Here is a 19,522-nt window from a genome sequence, read left to right on the forward strand (position 1 = left end):
ACCCTCGGGTCGTCGACCGTCGACCGTCGGCCGTGTCGTTACTATCATAGAGGTAATGTCTCCAAATCTTAAGGGCAAAAATAATGGTTGCTAATTCTAAATCATGTACGAGATAATTTTTCTCACAATCCTTTAGCTATCTAGAAGCATAGGATACCACTCGATCATATGGCATCAAAACTGCTCCTAATCCCTGAATAGATGCATCTGTGTAAAGAGCAAATTCATCCTCTCTAAATGAAATTACTAACACTGGAGCACTCACCAATCTCTGCTTGAGCTCTTAGAATCTTGCTTCACAAGCCTCAAACTAAGTAAACTTGACCCATTTTGTAGTCGATCAGATCAAAGTTGCAACAATGCTAGAAAATCCTTCAATAAATCTCTTATAACCATCTAGTCCTAAAAAATTATGAATTTTCTGCACTGACTTTGGTTGTTACTATCTTACAAATATTTCAATCTTCTAGGGGTCTACTGAAATTCCTTTACTAGAGACTATGCGATATAGAAATCCCATGGTTATAAGTTCAAAAGCATATTTACTAAACTTTGTATATAAGTGTTCCTTCCTTAATATTTCTAAAATCCTATTGGGTTATTCTTGCTCATTCTGACTGAGAATATACTAATATTATTAATAAAGATAAGTATAAAATGATCTAAATATTCCAAGAATATCCAATTCATTACATCTTTAAGGCTAAATAGCATTGGTAAGAAAATTATTATTTTTTATATTATTATTTTCAGAATACTTACATAAAAATAATATTTTCAAGATATTTATTAAATTTATAAATTCTCCTATTTTACTAAAAAAAATCAATGTCAAAATAATCCTACAAAGTTAAAATTTTAAGTTTTTTAATTACTCTTCAAATCTTAGATCTTATGCTATAATAAAATTAGTAGAGTTAAGAGCCATTTTATTAATATTATGTTTTATATGTATGTTATTTGATATTGAAATTTGAAGATATTTTACCATAAAATAACATATCATAAAATAAAAATTCTAATCATGAAAATATTTAATTTTTTAAGCTAAATAAAAAGTTCACTATCATATCCAAATATTTAAATAGTAAAAAATGTATGAAAATATTTATTAAACACATGAATAAATATATACATAAATAAATAATAGACATGCCTTAATATTTTAAAAATTATAAATTTCATAGAGATTCCGAAGATGAATAAATATAGGCGTAAATAAATAATAGAATTGAATTATAATTTTCTAGAGATTCTCAACACTCTCATACACTTGGACAACCATATTGGTACATAACACTCTTTGAAACCTAAAATATTAGATTATTCATTCATACAATTCTTTTCATTATCAATAGTAGTTATTCTCTTTACACATTATTTTATTTATTTTTGTATTCTAATAGGGCCTCCATAATGAAACAAACTCTCTAAGATTAGCCTTGGCATGTGCAACTACAAAGATCCATGAAATCTAGAGGTAAGTATACAAAATAATATTTATGATTTATTGATAAATTCAGCTCTTATATGAACAATAGATAGTCAATAGTTAATAAAGAAAAAAAAAATGAACATATTTTGTGAGGCATATAGCATGTTGTGAGAATCAATTTATAAAAGTAGATTAGGAAGAAAGTCATATTGTAGTATTGTTCATGTACATATCTCAACGAAAGATACGAGACTTGTGCATCACAATTTACCTCTCTTCACATAACCTGGATCAGATTGTGAGGGTCGCCTAGGATGAGCATAATAACTTTATTGTTACAATGTATGTATCTTTTGTTTTATTTCTTTAAAATCTTCTATACCATTCTAAAAATAATTAATTTAATGAAACTAAATATTTGAAAATTTTGGACCAATATTTCTATTGATGATATTCTGGCTTGTGAGGCCAAATATGCAAGTCTCCATATTTGAATGGATAAGTAAATAAAACTAGAATAAATAAACACTAAACTAATATAACGATGTCTTCGGTCCTTCTTCTAAGTTGAACCTCCAAATATTTTCATTTTTCTCTCCTCTCTCATCGATCAACCATTCACTAATTGATGATACCCATGTATTTTAGATCTAAAGAGCCCATCGAAATTCGGAATGTGGTGGTGAGGAAACTAGAAACACTAGATTGTCGGGGCCTTTGAATTTAGGTCATATATTGGAAAAAAGGTTAAAGGTTGCAAGGAAGAAGGTGATCCATTGAAAAGGTTTAATTGAATTAGGAGATCTATTGGGAAAAAATAGTTAACAAAGTGTAGAGATGTTGATAGGATAAAATTTGAGCCTTGAATAGCTTGAGCTGATAAGAATCCCTTAAAGATTAGAGGTTGCAAGGAAGGAGGCATGGAAAAGGTGGTGTATGAGGGTTGGATGGTGAGATATGGCCGGAGAAAAATAGGAAAGTCATTCATACATATGCGGTACTTTGTCCTTGGGCAGACACAACTTGCTTATTATAAGAAAAAGCCGACGAATACAATGGTATGCTCCTTCCACTTAGTGTGTTGATTAATGTCAATTTCTTCTTTGTTTTGCCTTTTGTCTTTTGATGGTTTCTCTAATGTATATTGATATTTTTTTTCATATCATCTTTGTAAAACACAAATAACTAAACAGTTTTTTAAATATCTTAAGTTTTTTTTTTCTTTCAAATCAAATTAGTCACAAAGAACTATCATTTCTCTTCTTGTAACTTTTCCCAACTTTAAAGTGTTTCTTTTTTTTCATATGTTGTAGGTTCCACTCCAAATTCTTGTTATTGACGGAAATTGTAGAGTGGAAGATAGGGGTTTGAAAACACAACAGGGTCAAGTAAGTTTTTCTTATCATAATAAAGTTGTTTTGCATCATATTAAAGATATCTTTAATTTTTCTTTCATGTAATTGGTTTATTTTATATTGAGTTCTAAATTGTTCACATAAATTCATAATAAAACTTTGATATTACATCGTCATCACAAATTTTTAATTTGTAGATTGTTACCCATAAACATTTACTTCATCAAATTAACCTAGCCTCTAAAATTTCAATGGCAATAATCAATATTTTTACTCTTCTAACTTTCAACCCCCTATCATTTACAAAGTAAAATTTTTGTTCTTGTGTAAATGTGATAAAGGACAACAATGCAACAAAATTTATTTAACATTGACCAGACAAACTATTATAATCATTGGTCATATAATTAATATTCTTGAAGAAAATCATAATTAAGCATTTCATGATTAAGTAGCACAAAGAATATTTTTTTCTCTCAATTGTGATGGAAATGACTCTAACTCGCATGGTCTACTGAACAAAAATAAATAGATAATAAAAACTAACAGTGGTTGAAAGCTATAATACAATATCTTATTGCATAAAATATATTATTTTTATTTCAAAAACATTTTATAATGCACCTTTAATTTTTAGCTCCTTGAAGAATTTTTATATCACTAGTGTCACACACACACATAACATGATCTTAAAATCCAACTATGTAGTTTTATAGCTCCTTGAGGAATTTCTATGAATGATCTATCAATATTGTCACATACACACAGGTATATATATTTCAATAGTTGTCATAATTTAATCTTATACTACTTTTATTAAATTGAACATAAATTGGATTACAAATTTAGTGGCATTTGGTATATCGATATCATAGTATACAATTTATGCTAAGATAATTCAATTAACATTATTAATCCTTGTTTTTTTAGTTTTCTTTGATTTAGTTATCTTGATATGGAAATTTGAAACATTTACTTCAACAATGAATTGTCATAGTGTAATATACTTTTCAAAGTACTCTATTACCATAAGTTATTAATGCAATATTCTTTTCAAAGGGTTTGTTTTGTTATTATGTTAATCACCAAGTTTCTTTGGCAGATGGTCTATGTTTTATGTATTTACAATAAAAAGGAGAAGCATGATCGCATGATGGTACGTGATTATCGATATCTCTCTGACTTTGTGTTTTAAATTTTTCATAAGTAGGTAATATTTTTCAGTAGGAAAAGTGTCTTATAAGATAATAAGTTACAATGCTAACATTTTTGTTGAACTTTATTAGAGTAAATAAAGTTACAATATGCAAATTAACATTATATGAATGTAAAAGTAAGAAACAACAAAACTAGTAAGAAAATCCCTTAAAATAGTCGTCATTTTCCTTTTCAATTATGATAAAATCAAGTTATTGTACTGTTGTACACTATTTTAAAAAAAAAAAATACAATATACAAAAATAAATTATCAAATCCTATGAGCAGCTAAATTGAATTGTGTTTCTTATTGAGGTTCCCATATGAACTCTTGCAACTATATATATCATATGGTAGTTTCAAAACATAATTCACCTATCAAAGACTTTATATTATATGGACTATGGTCATGTAAACAACCACAAGCTATATTTTAAAATTTAAAAAAAAATACTAGTCATATATCATATCAAAATTTAAATTTTATAGTTTTTATAAGAAAAGATGTAAACAAGTTATAATAAACATTGTTACAAGATTTTTTTAGTTATCATTCCACATTTGTGATGAAACGACATTGATAACATGATGTGACTGACTCTCAAATCTATATATTCTTGATCACCAAACTTGAGTTAGTATAGGATCATAATAATTCCTATATTAATCTTTTGTGAACTAAAAAACTTAGCATTAAGAGGAGGGTGTGTGAAATTTGTATTATATCATATTGATGATTTATTTCATGAAAAATAATTTCGAATGAATAATGAGAAGGGAGTGAATTTAGTGATTATGAGGATCACAAAGCTCATTCTAGGTCATTTCCTAGATATTGGATCTAATTATTAGTTCATGAATATCTATAATCATTTGCTATTTCTGATTCACTGTGATTGAATTTTCTTCTTATCTAAGATGGAGAAATCCTCCTAAATATCAAATTTGAATAGCAACTTATAATGCATTGGCTTCAATGATATATAGATGGCAGCATATAACATTCAAGATGCTCTCAATTGGAAAGAGAAGATTGAGTCTATTATTGATCAGGTACAATAATTTTTATTTGTCTTTAAGAATTTTACCTTCTTCATGGATAAATAAATGTAATGTTTTGTGCATGATCTCTTTGTTTGCATAATTTTATTATTATTATTATTTACAATAGCAACAAGGTTTAATGATCACGAATGGTGGAAATCAAAGCTTTGCTTCTCACGATCCTCGAATGAACATTGAGAGTAGTAATTCTTCCTCAAGTCAAGACAGACAGTAAGTGATTGAACATTAGTAATTTAATTAAAAGTTTTGAAATGCATATTTTATTATGTAGTTCGACGCTTTGTAAGTTTTCTATTTATAATATTTTAACATGTTAGGATCGGATATATTTGATTTCTAGAATTCATAATCGAATGCTGTAGTTTTATATTCATGCAAATTAAGTCAATTTGACTTTCTAACTAAGGGAATATTTGAATTTTTTGAGTCGTTAGGAATTTTTAAATAGGTTAACACTTGAGATTAATTCAAGTCAAATTTACCTTTCACAAAAACAACTTTTCTTAGGACAACATGCTTGTTATTGTCATGACCAAAGAAGTTATAACAGTTTGACTTATCCATCGCTATAAGAAATGAAGAAAATTATTTTTTTTCTCCTTTTTTTTTTAACATACTTAAAAAAATAAAATATATAGAATTTAAATTTAATAATGTTAGATGTAATAAAATAATTATTAAGATAGGAGATGATAAGTTATCTCTAACTGAGAGCTTTAAGTATTTAGGATTATTTTTTTTTAAATGATAGAGAGATTGAAAGAAATGTCTTAGATAGAATACAAACATAATATATAGTTAAAATGGAGGTTAAGGTCAAGTGTTTTATATGATTATAAAATATCTCTAAAATTTAAAGGAAAATTCTATAAAACGACGGTTAGACCTATTATGTTATATGACGTTGAATGCTTGGCTATGACTCGAGCACATGAACAAAATATGAAAGTTGTAGAGATGAGGATGTTAAAGTGGGTGTATGAATATACTAGGATGGACACAATAAGAAATGAGTATTAGGACACTTCAAAATCTAGAGGGGGAGTGATTAGCTTCAATCGCTTCGTTGATGATGATTTGCAGCGGAAACCTTGAAGTAATGCTAACACCCTTGATTTTACTTGGTATTCACCTCTTTGATGTGATTAATCTAACGATCCACTCTCCTCGCTCATAGTACACTATGAAAACCTTCTTCTAGAAGGTGGAGAAATCTCATACAAGCAAATACGAGATATACAACAAGAAATACAACAAGAACAAGGAAATAAATGGCATTTGCTCTTGATCTCTTGTTATTGTGGATTGCCTCTTGATACTTGGAAAGTATGGTAACACTTGTTTCTAAGAAGCTTCAAGAATTGGCTATGAAGAGCGGAGAAGAAGACATGTCTTTGAATATTCACGAAAACCTTTATATCAAATGAATTAGGGCTTCCAATAGATTGGTCTTACCCCTAATCGATTGCCATGTCAGATCTGAACAAATCTAGTCGTCCAAACCTCACAACGACTCTTTTCTTCTTCTCCCAATTGATTACCTAATCGATTAAGATAGTCTCAATCGATCTCCTTGATCCACTTGGACTTTCATTTATCAACGTGTGATCCTCCTTAACCCACTTGAACTTTTCTTTGCCAACGTGCAGTTCTCCTTAACCCATTTTGACTTTCCTTTGCCAACGTACGGTTCTCCTTGACCCACTTTGACTTTCCATTGTCAACATACGGTTCTCCTTGACTCACTTGTACTTTCCTTTGTCTAACCTTCAGCTAGGATTTTTCCCTTGTTTAGCTCTCGAGTTAGGACTTTACCTTTTCTAACCTCCAGTTGGAGTTTTCTAGTCAAGTATCCAGTCTTCTATGACCTACTTAACTCTCATCTTATATATCGTCAAATATCCGATCAATCTTAACCTATTTGACCTCTTCTCACATATTATCCAAACATTGAAACTCAAGCTTCAACCCACTCGGGCTTAGTCAAACTAATCAACCTTGATTAGAGGACAATTGTATCAACAATTTTTCAATAATGAGAATATTAGAGAGAAAGTCAGAATTGTATCTATTGAAAAAAATTCCGAGAGACACGATTAAGATAATACAGATATATACTTAGACAAATAATAAATATCCCAGTTAGACGATGTGAAATAATGACAAATACGCACATCAAACGAGGAAGAGGAAGATCAAAAAGACTTGATTAGCAATAATAAAATAAAATTTATTTACATATAGATGACGATATAGTAGGGGGATAGAGCGCAATGATATAGAAGAATCCATATAGTCGACCCCACCTAATGAGATAAAGTTTGATTGTTATTGTTGTTTATCATACTTATCGTTTTTTGTAATTAAAATATCATAATGAATATTTCAACTGAATAGCTTTAGATGATCAACTATCAATTTCTTTTTGCAACAAGCTTTATTTGGTGTTTGATTTCTCATAAGTTTTGTTGGCGATTGATTGAAGATGTAGACTGATGTTACCACTGTTGCAACCAAAAATGACCTAGGAAAACTTTTTATTTGATCATGTTGTTCTTCCTTCAACTATTCTATTTTATTTTGAATTTTTCATTCAGTGCATTGTCTCTAAATACGTTTTCCTTTGCAATACTCTATGAATGTTGTGTAAACTAATCCGCTAATGATATATTCGATATGATTAATCATTGTCATTGTCTTAATCTTGTGGTTTCTTTATTTTACTATAAGAATTTTAAATAGAAGAAAAATAAAAAAAATAAAAAGGAATGTTTAGACAAAATTATATATAGTAATAACATTCTTGTAAAATTATCAACAAAAACAAATTCAATATCCTTTATTTGTAGCATGCAGTTCTCACAAGACCATATATAGGCATACAATAATCTAAAATGTGAACTAGCCCTACAAAAAAATTTTGAAAATAGAAGTCGACGCATTTTGTCATAAATACGACCTGAGTTGTTCTTGTAATAGAAAGAAGTCTGATAACTATATTCTTTTGCTTGAGTAGATTAAGATCTTTGTACTTTTAGTTGATCATACCTTAAGTGTCATGATTGTGAATCATCAAAAGAACCATAGCTAAAAGAAATTTTCTCTTCCATGGCCATTGAGAAAGAGAAACCCCTACTTGAGTTCATTGGGAAAAGACAATATATAGGTGCATTTGTCTTATAGCAAATTCTACAATCTAATAATCAAAGATAACATACCATGTCATATGTCTTCTTATAAAAAATTCTACAATTGTTATGATCAAAGTTGGCATAATATGTCACTCCCCAAGTGATCTCGTCTCATTATATTGTACATAATTTCATCGGCATGTGTTTTAGCTATTTAACTATGTTATAGAGATGCTAGGCAATGATTGCAACATATCCTTATACATGTGGGAAAAAGGCGAAATCGCTCGTCCCCAGCGCCCCCGCCGCACCTAACCCAAGGTCATCACGAGGGAGGTAAATCACAGCATCCTGAGCGAGCATGTGGCAAGTGGGGTGAGTTGCACAGGGACCGGGGATTTACGCCCCGATTACCTTGAGTTTCGACCCCGCGACCTCATGTGGCAAGCATCCCACCACATACCAACTCGGATGACCTGTGGGGTCACAACATATCCTTATACAACACAATCATTAGGAAGAGATGATTTTTCCTCTCGTGGGATAAAAAATCTAAGACATTGACTATTAGATGAGTTTCTTGTACTTTCGGATTTGCCTAACAGGTCGGTTTGTAGGGTTGGATCGTCCACCCACAGAACTAATTGGTCCGAAGGCTTAGATACCTAAATTATCAAAAAAAAAAAAAGGAGATAATTTATTGTCACAATATGAATTATGAGAACAAATTATTACAACAAGATAAAATTTACAAGTTATTACTCATAAATGCAATTGGTGCAAGGTCATAAATGTATATGAAATCAAAAAAAAATGAAAATTGCTATTAAAAAAACTTTAAATCAGTAGTAGTGATTGCCACAAAGCAATGTGTTATCTCATGCAATCTTGGGTATAATATAAGAATTGTCAATACTTGGAGTTTGAAAAGAATAATAGCAAATAATATAAAATAAAAACAATACAAATGCTACAATCTCTATCATGAAACATAATGCAAACCTCAATTACTAATCATGAGGTGATGCTCCTTATCTCTCTATAATGGTCAGTCACATCAACAATTAGACAAAATTTTCTTAACTCGAGAGGTCGCATTGACCTAAAATATGCACTATGAAAGCTTAACTTTTTATATGGCCATTGACAATAGCCAAGTGTCATGAGTCTAGAATCAGCAAGAGGTGTTATATAATACTTGGTTAGGTCTAGCTGAACAACACTTTCACAGAAAACCCTAATTTGATTATACTAAAAGAATGAGATAGGGCTATGTGTATAAACAAAATACTTATAGTTATTGAATCTCAAATGTTTATGTATATATACACTATATGCTTCTCCATTAATAATTTTTAGACTTTTTGATTTTATTCTTTTCAGCTATTGTATAGATATTGATATTAAAATACATTCATCCAAATGAATACTCATTGTTCTAATTAATCCTTTAATTTAGCCCTAAAGATGAAGATGAGAATAGTCGACCTTTGCATCGAGCAAGCACCATGGAAAACGGTGATTGGCCTTCATATTATATCATAATTAAGCATGAACTAACTCTTCATAATGCAATTCAATTTGACCAACCCTAGTTTCTTTACTTGTGCAGGGCCTCCTGATTCAGTACCAGATTGGACACGCGATCAACTCTCTCCAAAAAAACGTTGGCAACTAGTCAAGTGTCAGAACGGTAAGTAGCTAGTTAGTTTTACTTGTTTACCTTATTGTTCTTCCTTGTTACATACATGACAAATGTATCTTCATATGTAATCGCAGGGCTTCGGATCTTCCAGGAACTTTTAGAAGTTGATTACCTTGTATGCTATACATACATATAGAGACATGTTAATTAATTCACATTCCCATTGTTAAATCTCAATGCTATAGTAGGTAAACCTTCAACCTTTAATTCTTACTTGAACACATACGATATGCAGCCGAGAAGATATAGCAAGGCAATGAAGGCAGTTGGTGTGGTTGAAGCCACATGTGAAGCGATTTTTGAGCTCGTAATGAGCATGGAAGGCACCCGCTTCGAGTAATTAAGAGACTTCTCCTTCTTGTTGATTATATATCTATATGTATAGCAATTGTATTTCTAATCATCTAGAATATATAAAATTGTGCATATATAGGTGGGACTGTAGTTTTCACTATGGTTGCCTAGTTGAAGAGGTTGATGGACATACTGCTATTCTATATCATAGGATGCAACAACAATGGTTTCCAATGTAATTAATATGATCTTGTCATTTCTAGTCGACTATTATTTGGAATAGTAGATGTTGTTAAGATAGATAGTTTTTTTTTTTTTGTCCCAATGATATCATCTTAAACTAACTAACAAAAAGTACTTTTAATCTTTGTAGGTTCGTTTGGCCTCGCGACCTTTGTTATGTGCGTTATTGGCGACGCAACGATGATGGAAGCTATGGTGAGTAACTAAGTTTAGTTAAGGAACAAATTAAAAAAATTCTACTTTCAGCTTTCGAATATAATTATCGTGCATCGCTTAACTATATCGCGTTCTTAATGCGATATTGTAGTTGTGCTATTTCACTCTAGAGAGCATAAGAATTGCAGTCCTCAACCAGGATGCGTGAGAGCCCACATCGAGAGTACAAGCATCTAATATCGCATCATTATGTTTGTTAATTAATTATTTTTCTATAGCAAAACTATGTGTTTTACCCATTGATTTATAACTTTAGGTGGTGGGTTCAAGATTTCACCCCTTAAATCTCGCAATGGAGGACCTCGGACTCAAGTCCAACATCTGATGCAGATAGATCTTAAAGGGTGGTTCGTCGGTTATTTACCTTTGTTTCAACAACATTCTCTACTTCAGATGTTGAACACCGTTGCAGGTATACATTTAGATATACACCAAGCTAAATATTCTTAATGCATACTTCATTGCACAATCTATATATATTTGTGATCATGTGAATTCGTATGTGGTAGGGATGCGTGAACTCTTTTCACAAACAGATGAAATATATACGACGCCTAGAATTCCAATCATGGTCAATATGACCTCGGATTCTAGTTTTAACAAGGAACAGAAAGGACGGGAAATTAACATTCAATCTAGTCAATCTTTAAGTAATGTGTTTAATGATAGTAGACATTCAATCATTTTGGATGAAGACACCGATGAGGATGAGGATAATCAAATAATCGAGATGGAAGACGAGGTTGGTCACGTAGTATACGATTGATTTTTATTCAAATTAAATTTTCATTTACAAAATTAATGTTATTGTTACAGGGGAACACCGGCATTATACAAACAGGTTTAATTGCTATGCACTCCGAAGATCGATACTTGTTTTAGTGTGTTCTTCTTGTTGAATAATTGAATCGACTCTTATTGCTATGCACTTTGTTTCGAAGAAGTGGGAGTAGAAACATTAGACACTTTTGACACATCTTGCTTCTCTGGAAATTTACATTGGGATGAAGGTGAAAACAGCCGCAATTGTTACCAAATACCCGACGGAAACAATTTCAAAGTTCGCGGTGAAAATTATTTCAAAGACAAATCTAAGGTTGCTACTTGAAATATTTGATGAATATACAGTCATGTACATTTCATCATCAAACTGTTGAAGAAAAAAGGTTAGGAAAGATTTTGAGTTCGTGCATTTTGGTTTAAGGTGCCTGCAGGAAACTTTCTCACTAAGCTTGTAGCGGTTGATTGGTTAAAGAGCACAAAAAGAATGGATCATGTCGTGCGACAACCGGGGTGCGCAGCACAAGTAAGTTGGATCATAAAAGAGACATAATAAACATATTAGAGAAAATTTGTTTAACATCTTGGTTTGTCATAGGTTGCCTCCAAGAAAGGATTATTCTCCTTGGTCATAAACCTTCAAGTAAGTCCTTAATCGAGTACTTTAGACCTGTCTTTCTGTTTGAACTTGGATGGTCACTGATCCTTTACTTGAGGAACACTCATTCAAACTCATCTTGTCGGTATTCTCCGGGTTCAAATTAATTAGGTAATTTTGTGCTCTCTTAGATTCCAGGATCAACTCATTACAGCATGGTCTTTTACCATGTAAAGAAGCAAGTGGAACCTGGATCACTCTTACAGCGTTTTGTGGATGGTGACGATGAGTTTCGTAACACTAGGTTGAAGCTCATACCCTCTGTCCCTAAGGTTTCTTCTCTCCACTTAAATCTCTCTATTTATCTATCAATCTATCTATCAATCCTCAGTTTTCACCATCTATCTAATATCCTTTTAATGAATTCTAACACAGGGCTCATGGATTGTTCGGCAAAGTGTTGGGAGCTCGCCGTGTTTACTGGGTAAAGCAGTTGACTGCACCTACATTCGCGGAGAAAAGTACTTGGAAGTAAGACCTAAAATACAATGCAATGTAGAAAAAAATGGATATGGTAATCAATATTTGGTTTTGAAGAAAGATAGAATGATGATTGTGCAGATAGATGTGGATATTGGTTCTTCGACAGTGGCTAATGGAGTGTTAGGGCTCGTCTTTGGTGTAATCACATCCTTGGTAGTTGATATGGCATTTCTAATACAGGTAAAAACTTTAAATCTCATACGACCCTTCCTGAAAAGATTGTTTCAGCTTACAGTTTGGCGTTTTTGCAGGCTATAGGTAGCGATGAGCTTCCAGAACGGCTCATTGGCGCTGTTCGAATTGCACATATCGAACTCTCTTCTGCAGTCTTGGCAGATATTCCAGATACTCCTCCATCAGAATGACTGCTTCAACTTATGCTGCATCCATTCATGCATCATGTTCTTTCTTGCAACTTCACCTGCTATTGACATTCAGAATAGGAACTGCAGGAAGCTTGTTCATTTACACGTCAATACTCGAAACTTCGCCTGTATTCTTAGACATATCTATCCACTCTTTAACCTCATTTTTGAGTTTTACTAGGCTAAGATTGTTTATCATGTTGAGCATGCACTTGTTACCTATACCTTTTTGGTGCTTTTGAGAATTTGTAAGGATTAAGAAATCAAACAGATAGCAAATGAATGTATTGTCTAGAAAGTGAAGTCTTTCATTCCACTTACCATATTACCTCACTCTCTGTCCCCTAAAGTCATCAAAGTTGCATAATGCACAAAAAAAAAAAACAATCAACTGCATGAGACAACTATATATACAAACATCAAATTTGAAGAAAGGAATTGCAATACCAACAAAACCTGAACTGAGAAAAACACGATCCTTCTACCAGAAAGGCCTACAAAATATTTGGTACCTGTGCAGCGAGTTTTTGCTGCAACTCCTTTATCTTCGAGCATAGCTCGACCTTCTGCTCCTTGTATCTCTGGAGCAAGAAATCCTTCCCGTCTATGACTTCCTTGAGCTCTTGCACTTGCTTCTTCAACATCTCTATCCTCTCTCTTTCGATGTTACCTTTCACTACTCTGACACAGTTCACTTCTATATCATCAATGCTATCAGCGTACCCATTTGTGAACCCATTGGCCATTTCTTGATGGCCATTTTTTGCGTCTACTGGTTTCTCAGAGGAGACAGACTCTGACAGACAATGATTAGCAATGACCTTTCTCAATTGCTGGATCTCTCTTTCAGAAGTGAACAAATCCCTACTGGTACAATCTAGTTGAGCCTGCATATGTGCTGATTGGGAGAATTGAATATTGAGAGAATTCTGAAGTTCTGTTATTTGGGCCTGCATTTCCATTATCATCTCATCCCGTCTCTTAATTTGCTGCCGCAGTTTTTGTATCACCTCCCTTTTGCTATAGGCATCAGATCCAGATTCAGAGACACAAGGGGAATCCGAGCTGTTCGAGTGGTGCAACTGCTTCCTAGGCATCTCAAGACAATCAGGAGATGATATCCACAACATACTTCCGCTACCTTTATTTGGTTCTTCAGATGGGATTTCAACTAATGGAAGAGAGACATCTGAAGCATTCTTTACTAAGCTATTAGGATGCTTGGTAACAACTGCAGAATATCAATCATACAGCAGAGAATACCACTTTAGTTATGTTGCATAATTGCCAACACTATGAGGTAAAACTAGACATTTAGGCAATATTTATTTGAATAGAAAGAAAGGAGGGGGAAGAGGAGGAAAGTGTTAAAAGATTCATGCTTCATGTGCAATTATATGATCCTTTACATTTTCATCCACCTCACCCTCCTAGTTTTCCACCTAAGGAACCTAGCCTCATGATAGATGAGTCATTAGGCTAAACACTGAAGCACCAAAACTGAATGAGCAATCTCATAATTATAGGCTTTTAAAACAGTTGATTGTGTTTCTAATCTTGGAACGTTATCAAAATAACTAATGAAGCATCTATTATGTGCAACTTATTTCAGTCATATATCAGTAAAATATACAGTACTAGTAAGAACTAAGAAATATCAGAAGGGAAAAAATCCTTTCGAGAAAAATCTGTAAGTGTCAGTTTCAGCATATTTTTAAAGGTGACTGAGTCCATCCAAGATGAAATCTTCCAAATGTAGTATCTGAGATAGACAAGTCAATCAATGTGCAGTAGAAGTGGTGATAAACCCAACCCCCTAAATTTTGAAAACAACTAAAGTGGGTAGCCACAGAAATGATACTAATTAGCATGCTAAGCTTTTCTAATACACTCTACACAATAGTTCAAATGGGACCTTATAGTTTTAATAGACTCTACTGCTGTGCTTCGGGGTGAAACAAGTAGGACTTTTACTTTAAGGCATGTTTTAGAATTCCACCAAAAAATTTTCTTACAGCAGTTCAACATAAAAAATAAATAAATACAATAAATTATAGGAACAAGAAAGTAATGCAAATAAACAATTGGGAAAGGCATGTAAATACATTCAACCAAAATGAAGTCATCATGGCCCATCCCTCAGATGCTTGCCCAGAAAACAGGCTGTGGAACATGCTACATACAAAGGTCATTGGTTGGTTGTTTTCATTAAAACTGATGATTATTCCAGATATTTACTTTTTAAAAATTTGATATAATCAATGAAGTATTAATGCAGCTATGAATAGGATGCAATATTTCGCCACTACATATACATATAATTTATATTTGGATTACAAGAAAAATATTAAATACTATAATTTAATTGACGAGACAACTCTTAACACTTGAGACAACCAATATCAAAAGGAGATAGAGTCGATTGACAAATCTGAAAACTGGAATGCAAAACAATAGTTTATCATCACTTAAAATTACGGTATTCACGAATGGTGAAAAAATGATACATCTGGAATCAATAAGGTTAACAACAAAAAAAGTTTGGATCACATAAACATGTTATAGATACATTTTGCACCTCACTCTGTTTCTTCCTAGAAAAAATATATATATAACTAAATTTTGACAATACAATAAGGATATCTGAGTATCTTCAAGTCAAAGTTCAGAAATTATGTTTTTTATGTCACTAAATTGAAATCAGATGTCATATTGATCTCTAAATATTTTGAAAAGCATATGCAGCTAATATTACCATAAGCTATATCGCAAACTTATCTATTATCATTCCTTGTCATTGACTCATTGTTAACAAAATCTTAAGTGACAAAAATTAATTTATTTTTCATGAAGCCGCAAAAAACTTATTATCATTTGCAAGAAGGGATGGGAATTGGAGACGATTGTACACTGACTAAATGGATTTAATAACAAGGAAATAATCTATCAGATGGCCATCAATTCGAAAAACTCACTTCAGTTATGTTTACCAACAATGCTTAGTGATTTTGCATGCGAAAACTTCTTTGAAAAACAAAATACCTTTATTCTGTTGAAGCTAAAGCTCATATAATGTGTCATGTGAAATATATTCTTTAAGAAATTTAAAGCTACCATTATAAAGTATATTAACTACAATTACATGTTCACAAGTTCTAAAAGTTTGTGGGGATAGACATGCTAAACTAGAGTAACATATACGGAACTCTGTTACTGATTGGCAAGACAAGATTTTCCCCTGTGCCTTGACTTCTTCATAAATAAAATAGATTACAAAATTGTAAGCAATCAAGACAAAAAAAAACAGAACAAAAAAAAACCTTGGTTACAAATTTTCTTCTATATGAAATTTAAAGTTGGCAAAGGAAGCAAACCTGAGAGACAGAAATTACAAACTTCCTCAACATGATTTAAGTTATGTAGATTTCTGTGCACCTTGCAAGCTCCCATACTTTTTTTGGATATAGATCTAGCATCTTCTGTTTGAATAACAACTCTTAAAACTAAATTAACTGTGTTCAAGTAATAAATATCAACTTAGACTAGGCATAATTCAAACCTTGATTTGCAAGATTTTGTCTCCTTGTTTCAAAGGCTTGCCTTACCTTAAATCCAAGCTTTATTGTTAGTGCGCTCAGCAATGCGCTGCCTGCAATAAGAACCCAGTTTATCCCTTCCTGATGCACATGATTTAACTTCTGACCTCTCTGTATCGGTGCATTAGTTTTTGGGTTCATCTTTAAACTGGTTGATGGAAAAGAACGTGACTAAGGTGTTTGATTTGAGCTGCATCAAAATCCCACATATGAGGAAAAGACACCAGTCTGGAAAATTATAGAATAGCATAACTTGAAACACAGGCAAAGGGTAACAACCTTTTTCACTTTCACTTCAATATGTACAAATTTTCCAAACCCAGAGAACAGTAGAGATGCATAAGAATGAAATATCAGAAAAAGGAAGCTAGAGCATAAAAGAAAATTAAAAATGTTAGCCACCAAAATGACACATATAAGGAGTGTCAGCATTAGTGGATGGAAAAAGGAGGAGAATTTAGCATCTAGTTAAAATGTATATACTGGACAGCAATACCCATCTGCCACCATTGTATTATTTGCAATTACAAAGGATTTACTCTCTTTTATCAATGTGAATCATGATCTAGTTTATAAGAAAATTCATTCCAGTGTGAGTTCAATTTTAGCAACATAGTTTCCTATCACAACTTCATGTTTGATATCATAACTAGTCTTCAACTGACACTAGTCTAACAGGGAAATCTTAAGTTACAACAGCCAGCTCACAATGCAAGTCTTCGCATAGGTTAGTTCATCTCCTTCTATTTCTATGATTTATTCACATTATTCCCAGTTTTCATTATAGATCATTCTTTCTTAAAAAAAGACAATTATTAAAGAACTGTACTACCTGATAAAAATTTTCACTGGGAGTTTGGTTCTCAGTCTCAGAACTAGGCCTTATTTATTTCTCAAGAATTTGCTATAAATAATCTAAACTGCTGACAAAGTCCAGACGTGGTAGCACACAGCCTAATATTCGGGAAAGCACTGTAAGCACCTTCGTTTCAGACCACCACCAACAAGGTCAAACTTATAGATGTGGTAGCACGTTGTAATCATTCCTAATGTCAATTCACCCAGTAGACGAAGTGCACCACATGACTCAAATCAGAATTTCAATTCCATCATCAAAAAAGTATCATCAAGCCAAAACCCTAATCTTTCAAAAAATAAAAAGAAAAAGGAGAGATCCATAGTGAGACCCAACCACTGGAATGGCAAACTTGCTCATCTTCTACAAGATTCTTGGACAATTAATCCAACAGCCGAATCCATCGAGCATACAGAACAATCTCATCAAACTAGAAATAAAATAAAAAATAAAATAACAGGGCAATTGACGATACTACCTCGTGGATGCAGAACAGAGCAGACGGCGGAGTAAGCGGGATCTAACGAGACCGAGCAATTCGCTTTTCTGCTCTTCCTTCTATAGCGAAGCGGTGGCGAACGATGAGATTGTTTCCAATCTCGCCGGCTTTGGATTTGGCGGCGCTTTGCTTCTCTCTCTCTCGCCTCGCATTAAACGTCGCTTTCTTCTCTCTTTTCGGCTACGGACGGACTCTTGTCTGTGCCGTCATTTTTAATGTTTTAGCTGTCGGCATCGGCATGCCCGCGTAAAACAAATTCCCAGCGGACGGACGCATAGAGAGGTAGGAAAGAAAGCCTGTCACCGGGAGAAAATGATAAAAATGCCAATTAAAACTATGCGGTAGTGTTCACTTGCATGGAAAAATAATCACAAAATTATGAACATTTTTTCCCTCCCCTCTTCATATTTTCCATTTAAGTAAACTAATAATAAAATATCTAATTATCCTCATTAGGCATAATATTAAAATATTTAATCTCCACACGGCTTAGAAATCATACAATGGTGGCTTTTACCATACTTGTAGCATATTAATGTATATTTATATAGTCGAGTTGTACTAGGAAAAGTTTATCATGAGGTATGATTTAATTTTTGATAAGTATAAATATTATTTTAGATTATCTCAGGTCCTTTTTTTAGGGTGGTCATTAAATTAAGATTAAATATTTCCTCGTGATTTTAGAATGTGTAGAATCATCTTGAAGGTGTCACTATAAGATGATGACTTCACCTTTTACCACCAGTATGATGTGATTTCTTTTCTCTAATTAGTCTATCAATAGATTAATGAAAAAAAAGTTATTTTATTAGTCAAGGTAGTAGGTATTTAACATATCATTCAGAGTGAGTTTTATGGTTATTTTTATATCTTTATTGGGTAGGTATAAGGTGAGGTTGAAGGTATGGAAAATGGTATTGGACAATCTTATCAGAGATAGAGTGGTCTAAATTGAAATTACGAATCAAATTAGATTTATTTGTTGAGTTGACCTGGGCTGATAATCTCAGGCTGTCAAGCATGGAAGGAAGAGCTGCTTAGAATGGCTGAGTTGGCTAGAAAACTGGACTACCTTTTATGTCAGATTGCAAACTCCCAAGTACAAAGTCCAGGTGCAGACTTCCCAACTTCCCAAGTGCAAGCTCCTGACTACCGAGTACAGACTCCCGAGTGCATAATCCGAGTTGCAGAATCCTAACTTCAGAGTGTAGACTCCCAATTTTCGAGTGTAGACTTCCGAGTCTGAATTCTAAGTGCAGACTCCTGACTTCCGAATACAGACTCTGGACTCTCAAGTACAAACTCCCGATTGTAGAGTCCAAGTTGCAGACTTCCGACTCTCGACTACAAAGTGCAAACTCCTGAATCTGAGTCCTGAGTGTAGACTTCCGACTGCAAAGTGCAGACTCCTGAGTTAGAGTCTCGAGTGCAAAGAGCATACTCCTGAGTCTAAGTTGTCACCTCTTAACTTCAAGTGTCGAGTCCTAACTCCTAGTGTAGGAAAGAAGATGTCCAGGCTTGCTTTCTAGCATTTTCCTTAAAACTTATTCATCCTCCTCCAGTTATGCTTTGAGATTATGATGGACATCTGTTTCCCAGAATATAGCGGCAGAACCATATACACAACAAAACACTGGTCGT

General features: G+C 32.9%; 1 protein-coding gene and 1 pseudogene across 2 annotated transcripts; one reads left to right on the plus strand and one right to left on the minus strand.

The window, feature by feature from the left end:
* Window positions 1–2,355: 2,355 nt before the first annotated feature.
* Window positions 2,356–13,073, plus strand: LOC121969863 (annotated as a pseudogene).
* Window positions 13,074–13,197: 124 nt separating this feature from the next.
* LOC121969865 lies at window positions 13,198–18,106 on the minus strand. Of its 2 annotated transcripts, none has more exons than XM_042520149.1 (4): window positions 17,858–18,106; window positions 16,487–16,713; window positions 16,302–16,403; window positions 13,198–14,158 (listed from the first exon to the last, which is right to left on the minus strand). In XM_042520149.1, exons 2-4 carry the CDS (start codon window positions 16,662–16,664, stop codon window positions 13,422–13,424), a joined length of 1,017 nt encoding a protein of 338 aa, XP_042376083.1. In that variant the 5' UTR covers window positions 16,665–16,713; window positions 17,858–18,106; the 3' UTR covers window positions 13,198–13,421. The 2 variants fall into 2 exon arrangements, with proteins under 2 accessions (XP_042376083.1, XP_042376082.1); XM_042520148.1 differs by having other exon boundaries at window positions 16,302–16,406; window positions 17,858–18,102.
* Window positions 18,107–19,522: the final 1,416 nt, after the last annotated feature.

Source organism: Zingiber officinale, chromosome 4A, assembly GCF_018446385.1.
Source record: "Zingiber officinale cultivar Zhangliang chromosome 4A, Zo_v1.1, whole genome shotgun sequence".
NCBI classification, from domain to species: domain Eukaryota; kingdom Viridiplantae; phylum Streptophyta; class Magnoliopsida; order Zingiberales; family Zingiberaceae; genus Zingiber; species Zingiber officinale.

Excerpts from the sequence above, each read along its gene's own strand:
- LOC121969865 (XM_042520148.1), bottom strand. The coding sequence starts at position 16,664 with ATGAACCCAAAAACTAATGCACCGATACAGAGAGGTCAGAAGTTAAAT. Across the intron at positions 16,407-16,486 it reads ACAAAATCTTGCAAATCAAG|AAGATGCTAGATCTATATCC; the intron begins GTTTGAATTATG and ends TTATTCAAACAG. Across the intron at positions 14,159-16,301 it reads TTGTAATTTCTGTCTCTCAG|TTGTTACCAAGCATCCTAAT; the intron begins GTTTGCTTCCTT and ends GATATTCTGCAG.